This window comes from Octodon degus, unplaced genomic scaffold (genome assembly GCF_000260255.1).
Source record: "Octodon degus isolate 3935 unplaced genomic scaffold, OctDeg1.0 scaffold00042, whole genome shotgun sequence".
Lineage (NCBI taxonomy): Eukaryota > Metazoa > Chordata > Mammalia > Rodentia > Octodontidae > Octodon > Octodon degus.
This window is the reverse complement of record NW_004524618.1, coordinates 12,846,902-12,868,145: the sequence shown is the minus strand read 5'-3', so window position 1 is coordinate 12,868,145 and position 21,244 is coordinate 12,846,902. Positions and strand designations below refer to the sequence as shown.

Here is a 21,244-nt window from a genome sequence, read left to right as displayed (position 1 = left end):
GCCTTTCCTGCTCTTGCAGAAGAACAAGACAAGTTGTTACAGACTTGTCTGGTTTTATCTCGCTTTATTACAAGTAGGCAAAAAAACCCTCTTTTCTGTCTCTCATCTTCTTAGAGAAGTTACAACTGACATACCCTACACTTTCACTTTTTAAATTAAAACATTACGTTCTTCCTTATTGCAAATATTAAGGCAGAAAAAAATAAGCAAAGCAAGGGAAACACTAACCATAATTTCCATTCCCTAAATGTCATTTTTTAAAATATCATTTTTGAAGTTGAGGCTTTAGCTCAGTGGTGCAGGGTTTGTCTAACAAACACGAGGCCCTGGGTTCAGGACTCATACCAAATTTTTTGAAAAATTATTTTTAATGATTTTGGGGTTAAATGACTGTAGAGTCACATTTATCTAGTCCCCTAAAGAGTTTCTGTCTACTTTTTTTTTGTGTGTGTGTGTTGGAAAATGTGTCTATTTGGGGTTAAATCTGTTATGATCCTATTTGTTTATATTCAGTCCTCAAAATTGGAATTTCTGAGTCAAAAATGCACAGTTCTTAAGGTTTGTGGAATGTTATTGAAAAAATTCTGTAAGTAACACTGCTACTAGCAATATAAATCTGTTTCTTAAATGCCCACTAACACCAAACATCATTGGTAATATCTTCTGGTTTAGGCTATGCTCACTTGTAAGCACTTTAGAGCACAAAATATTTATAATTATATTGATGATCAGTATAAGTCTGTGTGCTTACATAAAGAAACTTGTGTGCTTATCCAACATTGTGTTGGATGTGAGTCTCCAAAGACAGACATGCAGTTACTTGCCTCAAAGATTCTCAGGAGAAAAGCAACTCAAATGCACAAAGAATCAAAGATTACCCAGAGAGGGAATACATGTATAATAATATAGTTACCAGCATTATAGTTTTGAGATAATAGTTTTTGTAATGACCAAATTATCTTACCAATGCTGTACAGGGTGGTATGATAATAATGTAATCTCACAATATCTTGCAATATCATTCTGAGAAGGATATACTATGCTTATTTTAAAATTGAAGAAACAGAGGAAATGATTTAACTGACTCATCCAAGACTATGTAGTATATCTGACATACATCTGAGCCAAAAAAGATCCACTGTATTCTGTCTGTATTACAGCAAGGAATCTTTTTTCCCCCTAATTTTATTGAGAAACAAATAGCAATAAGATAGTTTCAAACCAAATCGGTAGGACAGTTTCAATAATTAACACATTGCATACATTCTTCCTAGTGGTTAATTGCTGTACAAGATGTGGACATGATATCCTATTTACAAACACTATTAGAACAAATCACTCTATTCATCAAGAGAATGTAACTATACATCTATCCTAGCCATTTTGAGTACACAGATACAAAATGGACATTCATCTGTATCCCCTTATTTTGTTAAGTTCCATTATTTGGATCTTATAGGTGTGTTAACTCAGCAAAATATTCTAAAAGAGTCCAGTAGTCCATAAGAGTACTGGGTCTTCTGCTTCACTGCAATGTCAGAAATTGTTGACCTGCGCCCCCTGCAGCTCAACATAACAGCATGGCTTTACTTATACTTTGTTTTTGTACTTTTCTGCTGGATGTTTAAGACCAAGGTAAAGCAGGACCTATGCAACAAGAGTTGTAGCTTTTGGGTCTGATAAGGTCAGTGAAATCCCCTCAGGATTTATCCTGAGATCCTGTACCTCAGATTGTAGATCTTTTGTCAGTGTCAGCCATGTGGATGAGTCACGGCCATTGCTTGGCCAATGTGCTCTCTGTGAAAGCCTGAGAGAATGTTTTCTCTCCATGTGACTCTCCTTAGGCACACTCTACATCATCGATCACTTTCCTCTTTGGCCCCATAATCTCCTTGATCAGAAAATTTGGGACACTACTGAGTTACATAACGTTACATTACAAGTTCTCATATGTCCTGAGTCTTAATTGACCTTGGAAGGCTAGGGCCAAAATGTTGGCTTTAGCAAGGAATCTTTGTACTCAGGATTTTGTAAACTGACTGGTCTAAAGAAGCTACAGCTCAGTGAAGAAGCAGTTATACTGAATTTGACTTGGAGGGAAGCAATCTCCCTACGCCACTGGTTTAGAGATGTCCCTCTGAGATATGTCAGGACTACAGGTCTTTAATCCTATTTGAGGAAAACAAGTAGACAATGGCTATTGGCTATTCTTTCCCTCTCACTTCAAACTGTCATGGTTTCTCAAAATTAGTTGATTTAGGGATACAGATGCAGTGCAGATTCCCAGAGCAATTGCAAAATATTCTAGTTTAGAAGGCTGCACTGGGGCCTTGGAATCTGTATTTCTAACACCAGGAGAGAGTGATACAGGTCAAGTCTTGAGAATCGCACAACATATACCATGCTAAAGCACCTAATCTTGAGGTGAGTGTGAGATGCCAGCTCCTTCATTGCTAGACAGAACCATAAGAAAGTCCATGACAGATGACAATTCAGTCCTGTAGGCTACATCTGGCTCATGAGTGGGCCCTTATGCCTGGGGACAGCATTGGCTTCTCAAGAGGGCCACCAACCCTGTGATCCATCGGAAAATGAAGACCTGTCCCTGACCCATGTAGACTGAGGGTCACTATTCACCCATGAGTGGCCAATCCATGGTGTCTTAAGCCCAGGCAAAGGAAACAGACCATGCTTGGTTATGAGGAAATCTTTTCACAGTGATTAACACTCTCATTCTAGGAAAAGTTCCTATAAAGTACACTCAATAATGATAGTAATTGTCATTATAACCATGATACTCTTCATCACTATTAACTGTTATCATTATATTACATCATCACCACCACCATTATCAAATCACCGCTGAAATGGCTCTTTGGGAAGACATTTTACCAAAGTCTAGACTTGTATTAGCACTTTAAATCCTCAACAGATCAGTGTAGGGAAGACTTTATTTTGTCGCATTTTTACACAGGGGAGGTATTCTAGGTCACACGGGTAATAGTTGGTACACTCAAAAGTCTAGCCCAAGCCATCTGACATTGGAGTGGCTCCTAAGACTCCTACTTTACCGGGTGAAAAGGGGTCATGTGATTCCCCCAGGAACATGAAGGCCATGAATAGAGTCCCTGGATCAATAACCAAGGCCTTGATGACTCCCTGCTCTGCCTTTTTCTATGAGTCTGCTGTTTCTGGATCATGTGAGGACAAACTCAGGAAGACTTTCAGTTAATTAGTGGCACTGAATAGAAAGCCAGTTGCAGTCCCCAGGGACCACTTCACTGTCCTATAAATTCCTGGCAGGAGTGATCAGGAGGCTGAGCCTTTCAATGTTCTGCAGTGTCTTGTGTTAGATGCTACCCATGGCTCTCAGGATAGGTCCTAAGGCACCTCTAGAATCAAGGCTCTGTTGGGGGACAGAATGCCACATAGACCACACAGCACTAGTGCTGACGCTGTTTGCCACTATGCTGGTGACTTGGATTGAAGCTGCTAAACTCACTGTGGGCTTCCATGCCCCGTGGAACATCTCCTACCCATTTAGCATGCAGAGGCTGGGGGCAGGCCTCCAGATTGCCCTGGACAAGGTCAATGCAAAGCCAGTGGGACTTGGAAACCTCAGCTGGGAGTTCATTTCTACCAACTCAGCCTGCAGCACCAAGGAGTCTCTTGCTGCGTTCATCAACCAGGTCCAGAAAGAACAGATTGCTGCCCTGTTTGGACCAGCATGCCCAGAAGCAGCAGAGGTAGAGTACTCAACCTTCTAAAAAATGGTGGCTGGCTTTCCATTGGAACAGAAGGTCTAGAACTTGGTAGCACAGATTGGAATAACCTTTTCATAAAGATCTCATTGTTGTAATGTAACTGTATAAGGCTTGAGTGCTATTTTCTGGATGTAATTTTATCATGTAGCTAAAATAGCTAATATTCTTTCTCTCGTTTAAAAAAAATGTATTTGGTACAGGGTCTCACTATGCAGCTCTGACTTGTACTGATCCTCCTGTTTTCAGCCTTCCCAACGCTGGGATTACAGGTGTGCGCCACCACGCCCAGACTCATTTGCTAGTTCAAAGCACCTCAGGGGCAGGCCGGCACAGCATGCAGGACCAGTGTGCTTGCCAAAGCAGTTGCTTAGTCTGCTGAGCTATCTCGCTGACCCAATATTCTCATTAAAAAAGCCTTCTAAGTAAAAAAACTCTTCCTTCGTATCTCCTCTTCCTTCTCTGGTTGACTGATTGAACTTGGTGCTTCTGTGTAGAGACTATTGTTCACTCTTAGGCTGTCAGCCACGTGGCTCAGGAAAATTACAATGAAAACGAGTGGTTTTAAATATCAAGTTATCAATGTTTGAGGAGGTTTTTCTTTGGCATACGTAATATATTATTCAGTAGTTGTGAAAGTAAATGTGAAAGAATAAAGTATGATGGATTGCTTTGAGCTAGAGCCAGAGAAAGAGGGACATGAGTGCTTCGTATTCGGTCAGTGAGATGAACATGGTCAACGTCCTAGAGAATTGCATCTTCTGAGAGATGTTGCTGCCAAGTGTGATGATGTAGGAGCATCACAGGTCTCTCTCCCCAACATCTCAGATTATCATTAGTTGGTGCTGTAAGATTACGTTCACATTTACACTTTCATCTGAATCTTGGTCTGTTTTAGAATTCCCCATGGGCATCCTTCTGTCTGTCTGAAGCTTACCTCTTCTTCAAGGTCAGCCTCAAGTATTGGGACACCCTACTGTCCATATCCCTAATTCCTCAATTTAAAGTAATTTGCTAGTTCCCTAAACTCCTATAAATACATTCTGTAAATCCTGTAGGTTGTTTTTAATTCTACAGCTATTTTTATACAGCTTAGTTCCTGTAGGCCATAAGCTTCTTTAAGAACAAGGTTTCCAAAGCTCTCTGTGATGTGTAGGAAGCTCATGTGTAATGTTGAGTTTCAACAATGCTCTACTGTTCATTAGCTGTGTAACTTACATCTGCATGTCTCCATGTCTTTATTTCTAAAATGAGACTAACACCTACCTAATAGAAATGAATAAAAGATGAAAAATACAGTCTCTTAGTAGAGTGCTTGGCATATAGCAAACACTCAATAAATCCTTGCCTTTGTTATCCTCGTCCTCTGAGGTATTGCTTCTGAAAACTGGATTCAACACGTTGTCATCAGTATTCCATAAGAGAAGGTCCATTGTGATCTGAGATTTACTAAGTCCCAAGTTATGCCAATACTTTATACTGTGGTTTGAGTGTAAAATACATTGCATTATGGAAAGATATCCTTCTCATTACTTTTAAGGTTATTGGTTTGCTGGCCTCTGAGTGGAACATCCCCGTGTTTGACTTTGTTGGACAAATGGCAATACTGGAAAACCACTTTTTGTATGACACCTGTGTGACACTTGTGCCACCCAAGCAGGAAATTGGTGATGTGCTCCAGAAAAGTCTCTGGTACCTGGGCTGGGAGCACATTGGCATGTTTGGGAGCTATTCTTCGGCCTCCTCCTGGGATGAGCTGGATAAACTGTGGACCATCGTAGAGAACGAACTCCAGGCCCATTTCACCATCGCTGCCAGCATGAGATGCACCAGCCGTGAGCCCGCCCTCCTCCAGGAGGCTCTCAGGAACATGTCGTCACTGGCCAGGGGTGAGTAGATGAGTCTTCCATGGCATGTGCTTGAAAAGAGAAATAGGACAAACAGATGTTTAAAAAGAACAAAGCAAGAACTCTTACTTTTTTCTAAGAGTATAAAAATCCAATAGAAACAGAGTATAAAATTAGTGATATACGAAAGTAATTTCCTAATTTGCTTGATACCACTTTTTTTTTTTGTCTACAGTGAAATGTCAGGTGTCATGATGCAGAAAATGGTTCTAGAAGCACATTCCAGGGGGCCAGGTCCTGGCCTTTGCTTTGGTAGCTGATCAGAGCATTGGATTTCAATGCCCAACACTTGCTAGCTCTGTTCTCCTGGCCCAAAGCTTCAACCTCTCTGTGCCTGAGATATCTTATTGCATCCTTGCTTGTTCGGATGAAGGCCAGGATGAAGGAAGGCCACACTCACCTGTGTGGACAAGCAATTTATTAACAGATGGCAGCAGCTGCTTCCATGGTGGTACGACTTAGAAGGCGCTTTCTCAGTCACTGACTCTGTTCTTTAAAGAAACTAAGCTCTTCATGGCCTCGGGACTATAAGGCTCATCCGAGAGCGCTGTCCACAGCACTCCCCGCCCAGCACTGCCCTGCTGTCCAGGGACAGTTTCTTTATCTGATGTGGAGTTGTTCCCTTCTCCATTTAGGACATGGCATCCTTCCTCTCCTCCCTCGCTACCAGGAGAGCCTTAAGTGAGCACTGCAATCTTTCTGCTTGTACACTGTCTGTCTGTCTGTCTGTCTGTCTGTCTGTCTGTCTATCTGTCTGTGACTCCTCAGGCCTTTCTGCCTTGCGCCTGCCATAGCCTCACACAGTGCTTAACACATGGTTGGCCTTTACATAAATACATTATTATTCATCTAATCTAAAAAATAAATCAGGAGTTCAATCGTATGTCCTCAAAGTGAATGATGCTGTGATTGAGTGAGAGATTAACATCATGGCTACTTCTCTGCGGCCCATCCCAGCTCAGAGAGCTGAAAGGCTTTGGCTTCTGATGCTCTGTAATCTGCTCTTAGCTGAGGTACGGATGATGAATCACAAGCCAGGTCGATTGGGGGGGGGGTATTTTATTTTATTTTTGGTTTTTAAAATTTATGTTCACACACATCTCAGTAAATGATGCTTGCATTCCTTGTATGGAGCTGATCCATGTATATAGCAGATCCTAATTCCTTTCTTCATTCCCTTTCCCTTCCCTCCTCCATCTCTTGGTCCTCTTCTCATTTAAGAAAGATCTATCTGCCTGTTAGTCTGGATTTTTTTTGGGGGGGAAGGAGTTAAATGGAAGAAAACAATGCACGGAAATGGTCTCAAACATTTTGGACTTGTGCATTGTGGCAGAGGAGCAAGGACTGCCAGAAAAACGTCAACTTCTGTGGGGTAAAAGTGGTCAGTTTGTATGCTGTGGGCTTGGTTTAAGAAATAAACACTGGGTGTGGTTTAGATATTTTTTCTTTCTTTTTTTTTTTTTTTTTGTATTTTAGGGAAGGGTCTGCAAGGTGTTCAGGGCCTCACTACTAGATCAGACTTGTAGTGATCCACCTGTTTACAGCCTCCCAAGAGCTGGGATTATAGGCATGTGCCACCGTGCCCAGTCTCAATCACCATCTTAGCATGCCCAGGGGTGGGGCTGGCATGGCAGGCCCAGGGATTGAACCCCCGGCCCCTGTGCCTGTTTGCAGGTGCTTTAATCTGCTGAACTATTTTGCTGGCCCTTTAAACATTTCTTTATTGAAGCAGGTTCATCAAAAGAAAGTTTGCACCTTGTTTGTAGTGGCTTTAGGCTAGGCTTTAAAAAGAGAGAGAGTGTGAGTACATGCAAGCGTGTATAACTGGCTGGCTTGTTTCCCCTCTTGTAGTTATCGTCTTGATCTGCAGCTCAGAGGATGCAAAGACTATTCTGCTGGCTGCAGAGAACCTGGGACTCAGCACTGGAGAATTTGTCTTCATCATTTTGCAGCAGCTGGAGGTGGGTGTTGACCTAGTCTATGTGTCAAGATAGCCTAGTTCACCAGATCGGCATTACAAACCTCAGAGGTAGGCACTTTTGAGCCTGCATCTTAAAATCAAGGCACTAGCACTGAGCTGAAAGAATGTACCCAGAATTCTTCTGCACAGTTAGTGAGAGGCCAGGCCAGGTCTCCAGTGAGGCTCTGGAGACTCCACTTTGCACTCCAGGTCAGCAGACTCCAGCTGAAGAACTATCATCATTTCTGAAGGTGGACAACATCTTCCCATAGGACTCTCAAAGACAAATGGCTCTCATTTTTCTTCCTCAGCCACCTCCCTCTGCCCCTACTAAGTAAAGCCCTAACAAGGGCCTGGAGAGAGTAACATACGGGTTCAAGGAGGTGATGTATTACGTACTTGCTTGCTGCTGAGACAAAATACCCAGCAGTCACAACTTAAAGGAGAGCTTTACTTTGGGTCACAGCTTCAGAAGGTTCAGTGCATGGGTGGCTGCCTCCGAGGCAAAAACAGCATGGCAGAAAGGTGCGGTGGATGAAGGCTGCTCATCTCATGGCAGTCAGGGAAGCAGAAAGATGGAGGGGGAGAGAGATGGGGGTGGGGATAGAGCTCAGTGGCACAGCACTTGCCTTGTAAATGCAAGGTCCTGAGTTTGATTCCCAGTATGGGGCAGAAGGGGGGGGGAGGGAGAGAGAGAGAGAGAGAGAGAGAGAGAGAGAGAGAGAGAGAGAAGAGGAGAAAGAGGAGGATGGAGCAAGAGATCAGGGACAGGACCACGCCCTCCCACATCATGGTCCCAGTGACCTATTTCTCTAAATAGGCCCAGCCTTCCAGTAGCACATGAACTGCTGAACACACCCATGAATAAGTCCATTGATAAGCATAGCACCCCGTCATCCCATCATTCTAGCCTTAACCTATAACAGGTATTTGTAGGCAGTTTGGCTTTTTGGTAATGAAAGAACTAGCCTTAGTACTATGGGCTTCCCACAGGTACTGAGTTGCACATTTCAAATGCATTGTTGGACACGAGGGCCCAGTGGCGCTGTGAGGCAGATTCTATGTGTATCGTTGCACGTAATAATTCCAACAGCCTTAGAAGATAGATGTGATGAACATAGAACTTGTAACTAGAAAAGCCAAGGATTGGCTAAGTAGAGCACCTGTCTAAGTCCTCAGCACTCCCAAGTTGCATAGCTGGTGTTCCAAACTGGGGCTTTTGTCCTTCGCCCCACCCAGCCCTGTCTTAGAGAATTCTTCCGAGGTGCTAGGCCTCGCTATGAGTGCTTGATATATTATAATTTATTTCCAATCCCAGCACTCTGTGGGGTAGGTATGTCATTAAGAAGGGGAAACTGAGGCCCATGGAGTTTACATAGCTTGCCCCAGGTGTACAGCTAGTATGAGGGAGGGCAGGTGTTCTAGCCCAATGCAGACTGGACTTGGCGTCTGTGCACGTCAGCACGTCTTCCTGCAGACACTCAATCAAGCATTTGCCTTGAGCTAAGGGCACGTTGTATAATTTTTTTCCAGAAGCTTTAGCTTTCTAAAATGAGCTTGTTTTACATGATCATAAGCAGCTGGAGCAAAGGGAAGTAAAGGAAAAGATAAAATAATGTCACAGACTTCTTTTCATTATTGTGAAATATTTTAGATGGCTAAAAGAATCTCAGATTCCTTCGGGTCACAGCTGGAATTCTAAATATGTGCCAGACTTGCCAGCGTATCCTCCCATCGGCTCTTTTTATTCCACCCCCTCTTGCTTCCTCCCTAGACCTTGATGATCCATTCCAATTAGTTTGACATGGCAGGAAGAGCATTGAACTAAAAATGCACTGCTACACCACGCAAATTCCATGCAAATTGAATTCATGCTGCTTCTAAAAAGAATGCATCAACCTATCCTATAGCAATATTCCCAGGGCAGGATAAAGTGGGAGAAAAATGAAAGTTCAGAACCACAGTGTAGCACAAAACATAGACACAGTCACTGACACAGACACACACACATACACACACACACACACACACCTTTGTACCTGCCTATTGTTTGGTTACCTTTCAGGGTGGGGAGAGAGGGAGCTGTTGAAAATATGCAATGAGGGGCCGGGGAGATGGCTCAGTGGAATAAGCACTTACCTGGCAAGTGCAAAGGTCTGAGTTCAATCCCCGGTTCCACCAAAAAAAAAAAAAAAAAGAAAGAAAATATGCAATGAGTGAATACATATTATTCATGATAGTAAGAGTGCAGGTGATGATATAGGAAATGGTAACAAAATACTTAAGCAATGAGAAGACTAAGGATAGATAATCCTAAACCCTTGAACTTTTGTGCTCATTGTTAGGAGCTTTCTGTATCTTAGCTGCCTGATGCCCTGGGTATGTTTTTGGTTTTCATTTCTTTTTTGGCTTTTTTTCCCCCTGCTTCTCTGCTGGCTAGGAAATGTGGACCTTGTATTGCAGGCCTCCTGGAAACACTGTGTTTCCAAGGACTAGTGTGGAGCAGTTCGAGTTCAGTTTTGCCTCACATGCAGCTCCCATCTCCTACAGAAGAGTGGTGACATTCATTTCATTACTGTTTAGGACAGGTTTTGGAAGGAGCTGTTGACAAATCAGAAGGGGACACATTTCCCGATAGTCTACGAGTCAGTGCTTCTCATCACCCTGGGCTCCTATAGGGAAGGCCCTGAAGAGGACAACTTCCTCAAAGAAGTGTACCAGAGGCTGCGGGGGCCCCCTTTCCATAGCACCATCACCTCAGAGGACCAGGTCAGCCACACCTTCCATTCCTTGACCTTGTTTGTATTTGACTTTTCATTTCTCTTATTATCTTTCTTTTGCCCCCACCCCGTAACATAAACACAGACACACACACAGACACACAGACACACAGACACACACACACACATACACACACACACACAAACACACTCTTCCTCATTCCCAAGGTCCAAAATAAACACTGGTTTGATGCTTTCCTGTGAAATCTACACTCCACAAACACAGAGGGGGACAGAAGTTATGGGATGGAAGGCCACGGACCTTTGGAGTCAGGTCCCTGGGCTTCCATCCTACTTTTGCAATTAAGTAACCATGGAAGTTTGGAGTCAACTGCTTAATGTCCTTATACCTCTGTCTCTTCATCTGCTAATGGCATCTAACACCCAGGCTGTGGTTCTAAGGAGTTAACAACATACCAGGTGGAGATAGCTGAACAGATATCAGCCGGTACTCAGGTCAGGTCTGTTGCCTTCACCTGTAAGATGCTTGGCTGGAGAGCTAGGTAGGAGCAGTCCCAGACACGGGGCTAGGACAGTCAAGGCCAGGAGAGCAGCTGGGCTGCAGGGAGAGTCAGAAGAGCATATCAGCCAGTGGGAGTCGGCTCATGCATGAATGATGCAGTAAAGCGACTTCCATAGGGGATTTTTCAGAGCTAATGGTAGGCTGACTTGGAGCCACTTTCAGTGCAGGATCAAGCTGAGAACTGGGCGTGATTAGAATCGAGGGCTAATTGTGAGCCTAACATCCAAGACCTGACGATCGGTGAGTGACTGACTGGGGAACAGTCTACTGACTATCGGCTCTGCTCCAGCTGCTGTAGGAGAACTGTGCCTAGCCCTCACTAGGTGCTTGCATTGTCATTGGCTAAACCAATAGAAGAGCATGTTTTGAAGAGCTACTATTGGTCACAGGCATTGTGATGGGTAGTTTACCTGACTTAGCTGTCTTCATGTTTCATAGAGTGGTTTTGATCCCATTTTATAATCAGAGATTACAAAACTTACTCTGGTGTCACAGCCAGGAAGTGGCAGAGGCAGACTGGCTCCAAACTCTTCCTCTTTCACTTAAAGCATCCTCTCTGCTGGCTATGGCTTGCAGAGTCACTCCTGAGTGGACAGATCATGAGATCTAAGTGAGAAACTGAGGCACGGGAGGAGAGGTGGAGATGGGGACAGCCAACTTCAGCAGTACAGGCCCAGGCTGGAGATGGCCTCCCCTCTTGGGATCTGGACAAAGAACATGGGCCAGGTCAGCCCTCACAGGGTGGAGGGACTCCTAGTCAAGTGATGGAGGCCCAGGCCCATCCTCGCTGCCTTCCCTTCTTCTCCAAGGTGAGCCCCTATGCTGCCTACCTGCATGATGCCCTTCTGCTCTACGCTTGGGCAGTGGAAGAAACGATAAAGGCTGGGAGAGACTTTCGAGATGGGCGGGAGCTGCTCAGCACCCTGAGAGCCAATCAGACTCTACTGCAGGGTGAGCAGCGGCATGGTGCTGGGGGAGAGGGGTCCTGAACTCAGCTGCTGCCCCCATCCCTGTGGCCTTTGAGCTGCAGGTGAGTGATCACAGGCCTGCCGCACACTGAGCTAGAGCTACAGTACTCACTTTTCTCAGGCAGGTCCCAGCCTTTTGTAAGTGTGGCTGGCGTTCAAGTCCCCCAGCTGCCGTGGCCCACTCACCTGTCCCTCCCACTGGAGGAGGCCTCTGGGCTCCTTCCCCTTGCCCCCTTTTCCCCAGGTTGGCTCTCACTCAGCTGGTTTCTAGCTGCAGCCATCACAAATAAAACTAAGGGCTGGAGGCCGGACTCTCCTGACGCCTGTGTGGGCAGGAGGCGGGGCTGACTGCAGAGCCCAGGGTGCCTGGGGCTGCGCTCCACCTCTGCCTCGCCTGGCCGGGGAGGTACCCAGGCACTGCGGCTCTAGTGCCCCCTTGCCCAGAGTGGGTGATGGCGCCTCCTCCACAGGATCAACTGGAACTAGACCCCAGCTCACCTCATAACAATGCTCAGCCCATTGTAGGTGCTTCATAAATGCTACTGCTGTGTCCTGTCACCGGCAGCACGATGTGAGTACTAGTGAGTGGGGTTGAGAGATTTGTACACAAGAACAAGGAACTTGCTGGCTGGGGGCCGAGGGCATTGCCCAAGCTCCGTGCATACCCAAGCCTGGAGGGAAGGCACAGCCTGAGAGGGAAGCTCGCAAAGCTGTGTAGCTCTGGGGCCTGACAGCTGGAGCAGCGGGACCCAGAGGAGATAGCTCCCAGCCCACTGCTGCCAAGTGGCTTCTGGGCCTCTCACTGTCACATCTTACTGTTTGTGGTTTCAGTAAATTAACTACAGACTGTGCCACCTTTCTTTGCATAGGCTCAGCAAAACACACCCCCTGTCTAGTGTGGCCCTAAAGCCCAACCAGAAGGCTGCTGCTGAACTGTCTTCTGCCCTGCATGCTGCCTGTTGATCTTGGCTAAAATGCCTTGAGATGGTTGAAACCTCTCACCTGGCATTTCATGGGAAAGGGCTGTGGACTCGGGTCAAGGAAGCGTGCCATTTCTAGCCAAGAGCCAGTCAGTCTCTGTCTCTCTTTCCCTCCCTCCTCTTGTCTCTCGCTCCCTCCCTCCCTTATTCCTTTTCCTCTCCTATTCTGAATCTTCTCTTTTCAGGAGTAACTGGCCCTGTGTTTGTGGACTCCCGGGGAGAAAGGCTCATGGATTACTCTGTCTATGCCCTGCGGAGATCTGGGAATGGATCTGTTTTCCTCCCTTTCCTTCATTATGACAGTTATGAGAAAGTGATCAGGTACTGCAAGTTTTGATCACCCTACAGGAAGAGCTCTGGGAGGAGAGGGAGGTCAGGGACCCAGGCCCTAGAATCACCCCACAAGTAGGCTGGTGCTCCCTGAACTCACAAAGGCGGACTTTGGAACTTTAACATGACTTTGTCCTCCATTGCAGCCATTTCAGATTCCAGATCAGAACCCAATACCCCTAGGGCGAGGCATCCTCTGCTGACCCAGTAAAACAGGTCCTGGCCTCAAGGGGTGATAGAACACAGCGCCCCCTAGCGGAATGGGTCCATAGCAAGGCCACCGGCCTGCACAGCCTGACTTCCAGAAGGAGGAGACACAGGTGGATATTAGCACTCAGCGCTGTCCTGGGCTCCAAGTACCCAAGAGGCCCCGGGAGAAATCTCTGGGCTACAAATCAATGAGAAAACAAAAAATAAACATAACAATTAAACTAGCCTCTGTTTGCCCCTACTACTGCCACCTCCAAAATCCACTTAATACTTCCCTCTCCTTTTCTCTTAGGGAATGGTAATGTATCAAAGTGGGCTGGGCCAGGCTCAAAGCATCTGCTGTGACCTTGGTCCTCAGATTGTAGGAACAGGCATATTCCACATAAGACAAGATGTCAAGGGCTACACAATAAGATCGGTCCAGACAAACATGTTTACAAAGCCAAGGGGAATGGAGAATTGCCACATTGTTTTTTAACCAAAAAACATGGTTTAATCCAAAACTTGAGGCAACTATTCCACTCTATAAAAAGATGTTGACTTCCAGGAATTAGATTAGCCAAGAGTGGACTAGAAGACTTTAGAGAAAGTGGAAACCTTGGACCAGACAGCAGAGGTGTGTAAATGCCATGTGTGTATCAGTTGTTCCTGTTAAATTGAAGTAGAGAGGAGTAGAATAAACCCAGAGGATGTTGACCTTGTCCCTTTTCTTCTTGAAAGACCCTTGAGGAATGTCTCCAACATTACTTGGCCCCATGGCTTCCTCCCTGTAAACCAACTCAGACCTGGCTGTGGATTTTACAATACATTCTGCAAAGTGGAGCCTCCTTTTCCAGGTAAGCACAGCTCTTGGAGAAGACAGTAGTAAGGGGCTGACCTGCACACTGTAGGGCTTTGAGCAGTATTCTCTGCTGCTACCCACTAGGTGCTAGGAGCAGCCATGTGCTGTCACATTTGGTTGCCTTCTAAAATTTTTCCAGATGTTGCCAAATATCTGCTAAGGGGCAACATAGCCCTCTTTTGCTATGGAGAACCTCTGCAGTAGGGAGGCCTGGTTCTTGAGATTTGAGTTTTAGGAACTTGTTCTCTAAGAGACAGGTAAAGTGTGGAGGAGGGTGGTGCTCAGTGGTTAGGAGCCAAGTCCTGGAATTAAAAGAATCATTTCTGAAGAACAATGCTTTGGAGAGAACACAGTAAAGGTAAAGCAAAAGCAGTCATGGTGAGAAGGCATCATTATTATTTGCCTACAGTGGAGGTCTCTATACTTATGGGGAGATGGGTGTGATTACAATGGGAACTGGAGGAGTATTATGGGAGAGAGTCCCAGAAGAGGCCGAGTCTAAGTGGAGCTCAGATGTCCTAAGCTGGAGCATGCCTGGGCGGCCTTCCAGGCCCCTGTTGGGCTCACTTCTGTTCTTTGGCAGGTCTGAATAATGACTGTCTCTCCACCCAGGTTTGACTGTTGTGGCGCTCACCCTGATGCTCTTGGTTATCATCTTGGGAGCTGCCATTGTAGGCTTAGCTCTAAGGATTCAGCGGGGAAAGCTACAGAGCCAAAAGAAAGAGCCCTGGTGGCAAATCAACTACGAGAACATCACGATTCTGCCGCAGAGTAAGGTGAGGCCACACACAACCCACAGCCCACTTCCCTCGTCACTCCTGGTGACTCATGGAAGGGGCCTCACAGAGGACCTTACACCAGCAAGAGGCTGATCATGTAGAAAGCAAGTAGTTCAGGAAGGATGTGTACTGCCTGAAAATCTCTGAGAATATCACTTCACCTCTCTGACATTTGGTGTTTGGTTCTGTAAAAAGGATTGATAGCCTTTAAAGTTCCTGTCAATTCTGTTGCTCTGCAGGTGTGAGCATTACATAGCCTGCTCTAGTACTGCATCCTTTCCTGGGGAGCAAGTACGTTTTTTAAAAAATTGCATGAACTCCAGCTGGGCATGGTAGAGCATGCCCATAATCTCAGCACTCAAGAGGCTGAGGTGGGAAGACTGCTGGGAGCGCAAGGCCAGCCTGGGCTTCAAAATGAGTTCAATGACAGCTGAACTATATAGCAGAACCCTGTCTCAAAAGAACAACAAAAAATTACTTTAGCTCTTCTAATCTGATGACTTCTAACACAAGGGGGTAATTTGTACAACAAACACGTATGACTGTCTGCTGCAGACCAAGCATAATGCAAGGTGTGTGAAAGCCTACAAATGAGATGGTCTCAGATGGAGACAGGTGCTCACAGAGGTCTCTGTGGTGAGACAGCCCAGTAGATGGATGGACTGAAGTTGTCAGCATCTCGAAGGCCTCAGGGAAGATGTGACATTGGGCAGAGTGAGCTTGCTTGCAGCGACAGGGAGAGAAGTCACATAGGATGTGCGTGGATGTAGGGTGCTGACGTGGGGGAAGCCTGGCTGGTTTGGAGCCGTGGAATGTTCACAACCAAGAGACTGGGGTTCATTAGTTACTTGTTTCCAAATGCATGCAGGGAATAGATCACCTTCTGCTTCCTTCTTCAACCACAGGTGGCTCTGTTGGTTTGGCTGGTTTGCCCATTGGGGTCCAGGGAAGAGTCTTCTTAAAATACAGACTTCCTTTGCTTTGAAGACTTTCACCAGATACTGGGGAGGTGCTGGTAGTATTCAGTGTAGGGCTAATGAGAGTTCATTTAGGAAAATGATTTTGAATCCACAGCTGGTTAAGTGCCACAGCTGGAGTTGCATCTGGGAAGCCTGAGCTCAGAACCTTGTTCATCTCCTCTACTCTGTAGGGTCCAGATGTCAAGAGTGACTTAGGTAGCTGGTAAGTACTCATGCTTTGGGTCAGGAACAGATGAAAGGATCAAGAAAATGGAATTGGATTGGATGAACCTCATGGAACTGGATGAACCAATTGGAGGAACCTCAAAGCCATTATGTCAAGTGAAATACATCACATAGTCTAAATGTCACATAGTTTCTCTTCTATGAGAAGTCCAAAATATAAGAAAGAACAAAATAAATGCTAAGTAATAGGAAGTAAGTAGTTCTCTCTCAACTGGGAAGAGGGTCAAGAAATGAAGTGGGAGGAGGAGAGGAGGAGTGAATAAATAATTAAGATGTTACACACACATACCTACTCTCCCTCCAAGGAATGTAATCCCTGGCTACCATGAATAGGTACTAATAGTAAAGAGTACTGAACGTGTGAACTTGGAGCTCTATTCCTTAGTCATAAAGTACATGGTCCCTTCTGCACCTGACCACACTGTGGAGGACCATGAACTCAACGGAATCACATCTGGTTTACAGCCATCATGGAGAGCCACAGTCATGTCCAGAAGTGAGCTCAGCAATGTGTCCAGTGGGATGAGTTCTGTGGACCTCTGCTACTTTGTCGAGAGCCAGCAGGAGGAAGAGCTGCTTTCTGCTGCAATAGGGCTTTACCAGGTATTTCTGGGGCCAGACGGCTGCATGTAGGTCTTAATGCATATCTCTGTCCCATGTTGCACTGGTCCTTCAGTTCAGCAGGGTATTCTGAATAGAAGGGCTTGTGCCACACCAAAGCCAATGTGGTCTTGTACCTCCAGATGGGGGCCTCTCAAACTTCAATGGGCATAGGAATCATTTGGGGATTTTATTAAGAATGCAGATAAGGCTTGGTGCAATAGCTCGGCGGACTGAGCCCTGCTCAAGCAAGTGTAGGGATCAGGGTTTGATCCTGGCACCACATGCTGTGCTGGCCCCCCCCTGGGCCCCCTCAGCCAGCAATGAGTCCATGCACGGTTTCACACACCTGTAATCCCAGCGCTGGGGAGGCTGAAAACAGGAGGATCACTAGAAGTCTGAGCTGTGTAGTGAGACCCTGCACCAAATGCATGAAAAAAGAATGCAGATAAACATATACAAATATTATATATTAATTATTATTTTAAAGAAATGTTTGAGAAATGCAGGCTCTAGGTAAGTGTGGGGTGGAGCCTGAGACTGTGTTTCTAACCAGCTCAGTGGATGTCTATATCGCTTCTAGATTATAATCCATACTAGAATTTTTTTTTTTTTTTTGCGGTACTGGGGATTGAACTCAGGACCCTGCACTTGCCAGGCAAGCACTTGTTCTGCTGAGCTATCTCCCCGGTCCCTTACTAGAACTTTTTGTGGAGATGAATGTGTCCCAAATTTGTTCTATCCAATAGTCTAGTCACCAGCCTCATAGGATGATTTAACATTAGTGTGTGCCTGGGAGTGGGATTTAAAATTCCATTAATAAAAGTTTATATTTTAGCTAATTTTTCTTAATTTAAGTTGAAATAGTCCCATGGGGCTGGAGGCTGCCTTAACAGACAGCACAGTCCTAGAGGGAGGGCTGCTCTGTCCCTGGTACTTTACTCCCTTGGCTGTGGGCACGGAGCTCTCCAGGGTGAGCATGGGCAGCTGCTGACGCTGCGACACCGTTCCCAGGCAGGAACGGTCCTCTTGCTCCCTCCTTTCAACAGCCCAGATTGGAGAGCTTTGAAATCCTTCCGACATTCCAGCCTGTTAGGGCAAGGTAATGTAAGAAAAAGAAATCCTGTATTTATTTATTTAACTTTTACATGAGGGCCTGGAAAGTAAAGGCAGAAAGCTCCAAGCAAGGGAAGAATTGCTCATTGCTTTAAACTGGGGTTTGGAGTGGTTGGAGCCAACTCATTTCCTGTGGAGCTGAATCTTTTTCCTACTTAAGTTTTTAAACTACAAAGGCCTCCTGGGCTATCTAGCCAAGATCCTTAGGGACTACCTGGCCCCAGCTTACTTCTAATTAATTTTAAAAAATGTATTTAAAGCTCAGATGCACAGCGATCCCCCTGCGTCTCAGCCTCCCCAGTGCTGAGATTACAGGTGTGTGTTATGATGCCTGGTTTTAGGGACTGGCATGGCATGTGGTACCAGGGATTGAACTCAGTTCCTCGCACTTGCCAGGCAGATTCTTAGATCACTGAGCTATCTCTCCAAACCCAGGAACTTACTTTTAGAAGCATAAATCTCATGCTCAGCCAACTGGGTTTGCGGGTGATGTCACGCATGTCTCACACTCATGCGTGTGTGACCTGGGCTACGTCTGTTCTGCTTGCACAGACCGTGGGGACCCTTCTGATCCTGCAGAGCTCAGAATAAGGGTTACTTCTCACTGTCCTTTTCTGAGTACCAACGCAGCATCCCTTCCTCTGTGGAAATGTTATCAAGTCCTTTTCAGTTACCTTCACAATGAAAGTGTCAGGTCTGGGGCTGACATTTAATTCATTGAAGCTTGCCTTCTCTCTGGAACAAGTTCTATCTTTTCTCCTACTCAGTATTTTTTTTTAACACATTAATATATTTTTTGTGGTGAATGACTGATTCTAAAAGCAGATTTAAGAGTTAGTAACAATAAGAGATGACACGTACTGAAAACTTCATGTGTGCCAGGCACTGAGTTTCCAGTGTGATGTTTTATGACTGCTATAATCCTTATGATAACTTTATTAGATTGGTGTATTCTAATCTCCACTTAGGAGATGGGGAAATGGAGGCTTGGACATGTTAAATCCAGGGATGGCTCAGGGCTTTGAATCAGGCATCTGATTCCAGACTTATATGTATGACCTGAATAATTATTGCTCTGAATACTGGGACAGTACCACCTAGTAGAGAGAGTGTGGGCTTAGAGTCAGACATACTGGTTCTGGCCGCATTGCTTACCAGTGTGCAATCCTGGACAAGTCTCCCAAGCTCAGTGACCCCATCTAGAAGTGGGCTAATTGAACCCACCGTGCAGGGCTTTGATGTCAGTGAAGTGGGGGCTTGCTGCTGAGTAGCTTGCTCAGAGCTTGGACACAGCATGGCAGCACCATGAGGCTTGGCTTGCAGTCTGAGCATCCTGCCTTCCCCCCACATGTGTGGGTTTCTTGTAGGGAGTCTTCCTGCTCTCCTCCCTCACCCTTTCTGAACAGAGTTGCATCTGGATCATCCTTAGTTAAGAACATTCCACTTTGTCTGATTCCAGGGAAACCGTGTAGCCATCCACCACGTTGGTGAGCAAGCAGGTGCCTGGGTTAGGAAACCGACTGTGCTGCAGGAAGCCCAGCTGGTGAGTCCCCTCTCTGCCAGTTCCCACGGGCACGGTGGGGGGAGATTCCTTCCCTAACTGCCCCACCACCCATGCCCCAACTGCCCAGGATGCATGCCTCAGATATGACCCAGGCATCTGGAGCCCGATCCCTCCTGCCTCCACTTCCCCCATTTATTTTTCCTGCCCTTAATTCTGGCCCTTCACCCTCCCTCTCTGTGGCTGCAGCTTAGTAACCTGGAGCTTGTACTCTGGAGTGAGTGTGACCTCTTGTTCAGTATTCATAACTGATGAGCCCTGCACACTAGCCTCAAGATCTATAAGCAGGGAAACAGGGCTGGGGCATGTTACTGTGACATGGTTTAATATAACTCACAGCTAAGTTTAGACTTTGACCATTCTTCTGGGCACCTTCCAACTTGGCTACTTTTAAGTTCAATGATTACCAACAAGTTCTGTTACCTTTAGGCATCGCTTCCCTCATGTATAAAGCAGGAACAGTAGTACTGCTTGTCTCACAAAGTCTTTCAAAAAGCTAACTAAAGACGTGTCACCCCCATGGCACAGCTCCAAGAGACCCTCTATGTGTGCTCTTGTCATTTTTTCCAGGTATGTGGATTAAAACATGAAAACCTTGTTTCCTTCTTTGGTATTTGCACCGAACCACCTAACATTTGTGTTGTCACCCAGTACTGCAAAAGAGGAAGCCTTAAGGTAAGTAAACTAGGCAAGGCTAACTCAGGTTTGGTTAGTGGTAGCCAATAAAGAGCTTATCAAGGCTTTCTCCTGCCCATGCAGAGACAGCTGCCCTGGAGAATCTAATTGCAAGACCTGAATTATCTGTTCTGAGTTTCTGCTGGGAATCAAATTAGCGGTGGAGTTGCCAAGGATCTAGTTCCCTTTGGTCTGAGCTATGGGCTTGGTTTCTTCTCGTAAGATGTTATGGCTGTTCCCAAACTGTGTTCTTGGGCCCACATGATTATCAGCTTTATGTCTGACACAAAGTGCTGGCAAAACTTGGCTGTATCCTTTCTCCCATCCAGTTACTAACCAGGCCCCACCTTGCTTGGCTTCTGAGGCAAATGAGATCCGGGGACCTTAGGTGGGGCTATGGACATACCTTTTCAATACTGAATTAGGCTCTGGTATCTCATGGGGAGATTACAACTTAGTTAAGTTTAATGTGTTCTCTTTCACATTATATCAGCTCTGGCCAACAATATCAGAGACACTAGAGTTAACTTATTAAGTGTCTGATGCTCACTGTGCTTTAGCTTCAATCACTACTGATACTTTGAATTATGTTTTTTAGGATGTTTTGAGAAACTCAGATCATGAAATGGATTGGATATTCAAAATCTCATTTGCGTATGACATAGTCAATGTGAGTATATGAGACGCTTATTTGAAGGACAAATATAGCGATGGGGCTGGCATTTTCTTTCTTTCTTTCTTTTTTGTATTTTAGGGAAGGGTCTACAGGGTGTTTAGGGTCTCACTACTAGATTGGACTTGTAGTGATCCACTTGTGTTCAGCATCCCAAGAACTGGGATTACAGGCAAGCGCCACCATGCCCAGTCTCAATTGCTGTCTCAGGGCACCCTGGGGCTGGCATTCTCAGTCTCTAGTTTTCAAGTCTGATTATTTTTCTGCTAGGTCTTATTTTTGGGCAAACATGGCAATCTATATCTATATCTATATCTATATCTATATCTATATCTATATCTATATCTATATCTATGTCTATGTCTATGTCTATGT

At 45.5% G+C, this 21,244-nt stretch overlaps 1 protein-coding gene across 1 annotated transcript in view; it reads left to right on the top strand.

Annotated features, from left to right (window-relative positions):
• The first annotated feature begins 3,353 nt into the window (after nucleotides 1-3,353).
• LOC101589784 (guanylate cyclase 2G) overlaps nucleotides 3,354-21,244 on the top strand; it is a 46,630-nt gene continuing 28,739 nt past the window's right edge. The window contains exons 1-12 of the mRNA XM_023715594.1: nucleotides 3,354-3,746; nucleotides 5,302-5,650; nucleotides 7,520-7,629; nucleotides 10,212-10,397; nucleotides 11,741-11,882; nucleotides 13,065-13,200; nucleotides 14,140-14,264; nucleotides 14,873-15,036; nucleotides 16,710-16,847; nucleotides 19,420-19,503; nucleotides 20,092-20,196; nucleotides 20,795-20,866. Coding sequence (XP_023571362.1) covers nucleotides 3,354-3,746; nucleotides 5,302-5,650; nucleotides 7,520-7,629; nucleotides 10,212-10,397; nucleotides 11,741-11,882; nucleotides 13,065-13,200; nucleotides 14,140-14,264; nucleotides 14,873-15,036; nucleotides 16,710-16,847; nucleotides 19,420-19,503; nucleotides 20,092-20,196; nucleotides 20,795-20,866 — 2,004 coding nt within the window. The remainder of the gene's footprint in view (nucleotides 3,747-5,301; nucleotides 5,651-7,519; nucleotides 7,630-10,211; nucleotides 10,398-11,740; nucleotides 11,883-13,064; nucleotides 13,201-14,139; nucleotides 14,265-14,872; nucleotides 15,037-16,709; nucleotides 16,848-19,419; nucleotides 19,504-20,091; nucleotides 20,197-20,794; nucleotides 20,867-21,244) is intronic.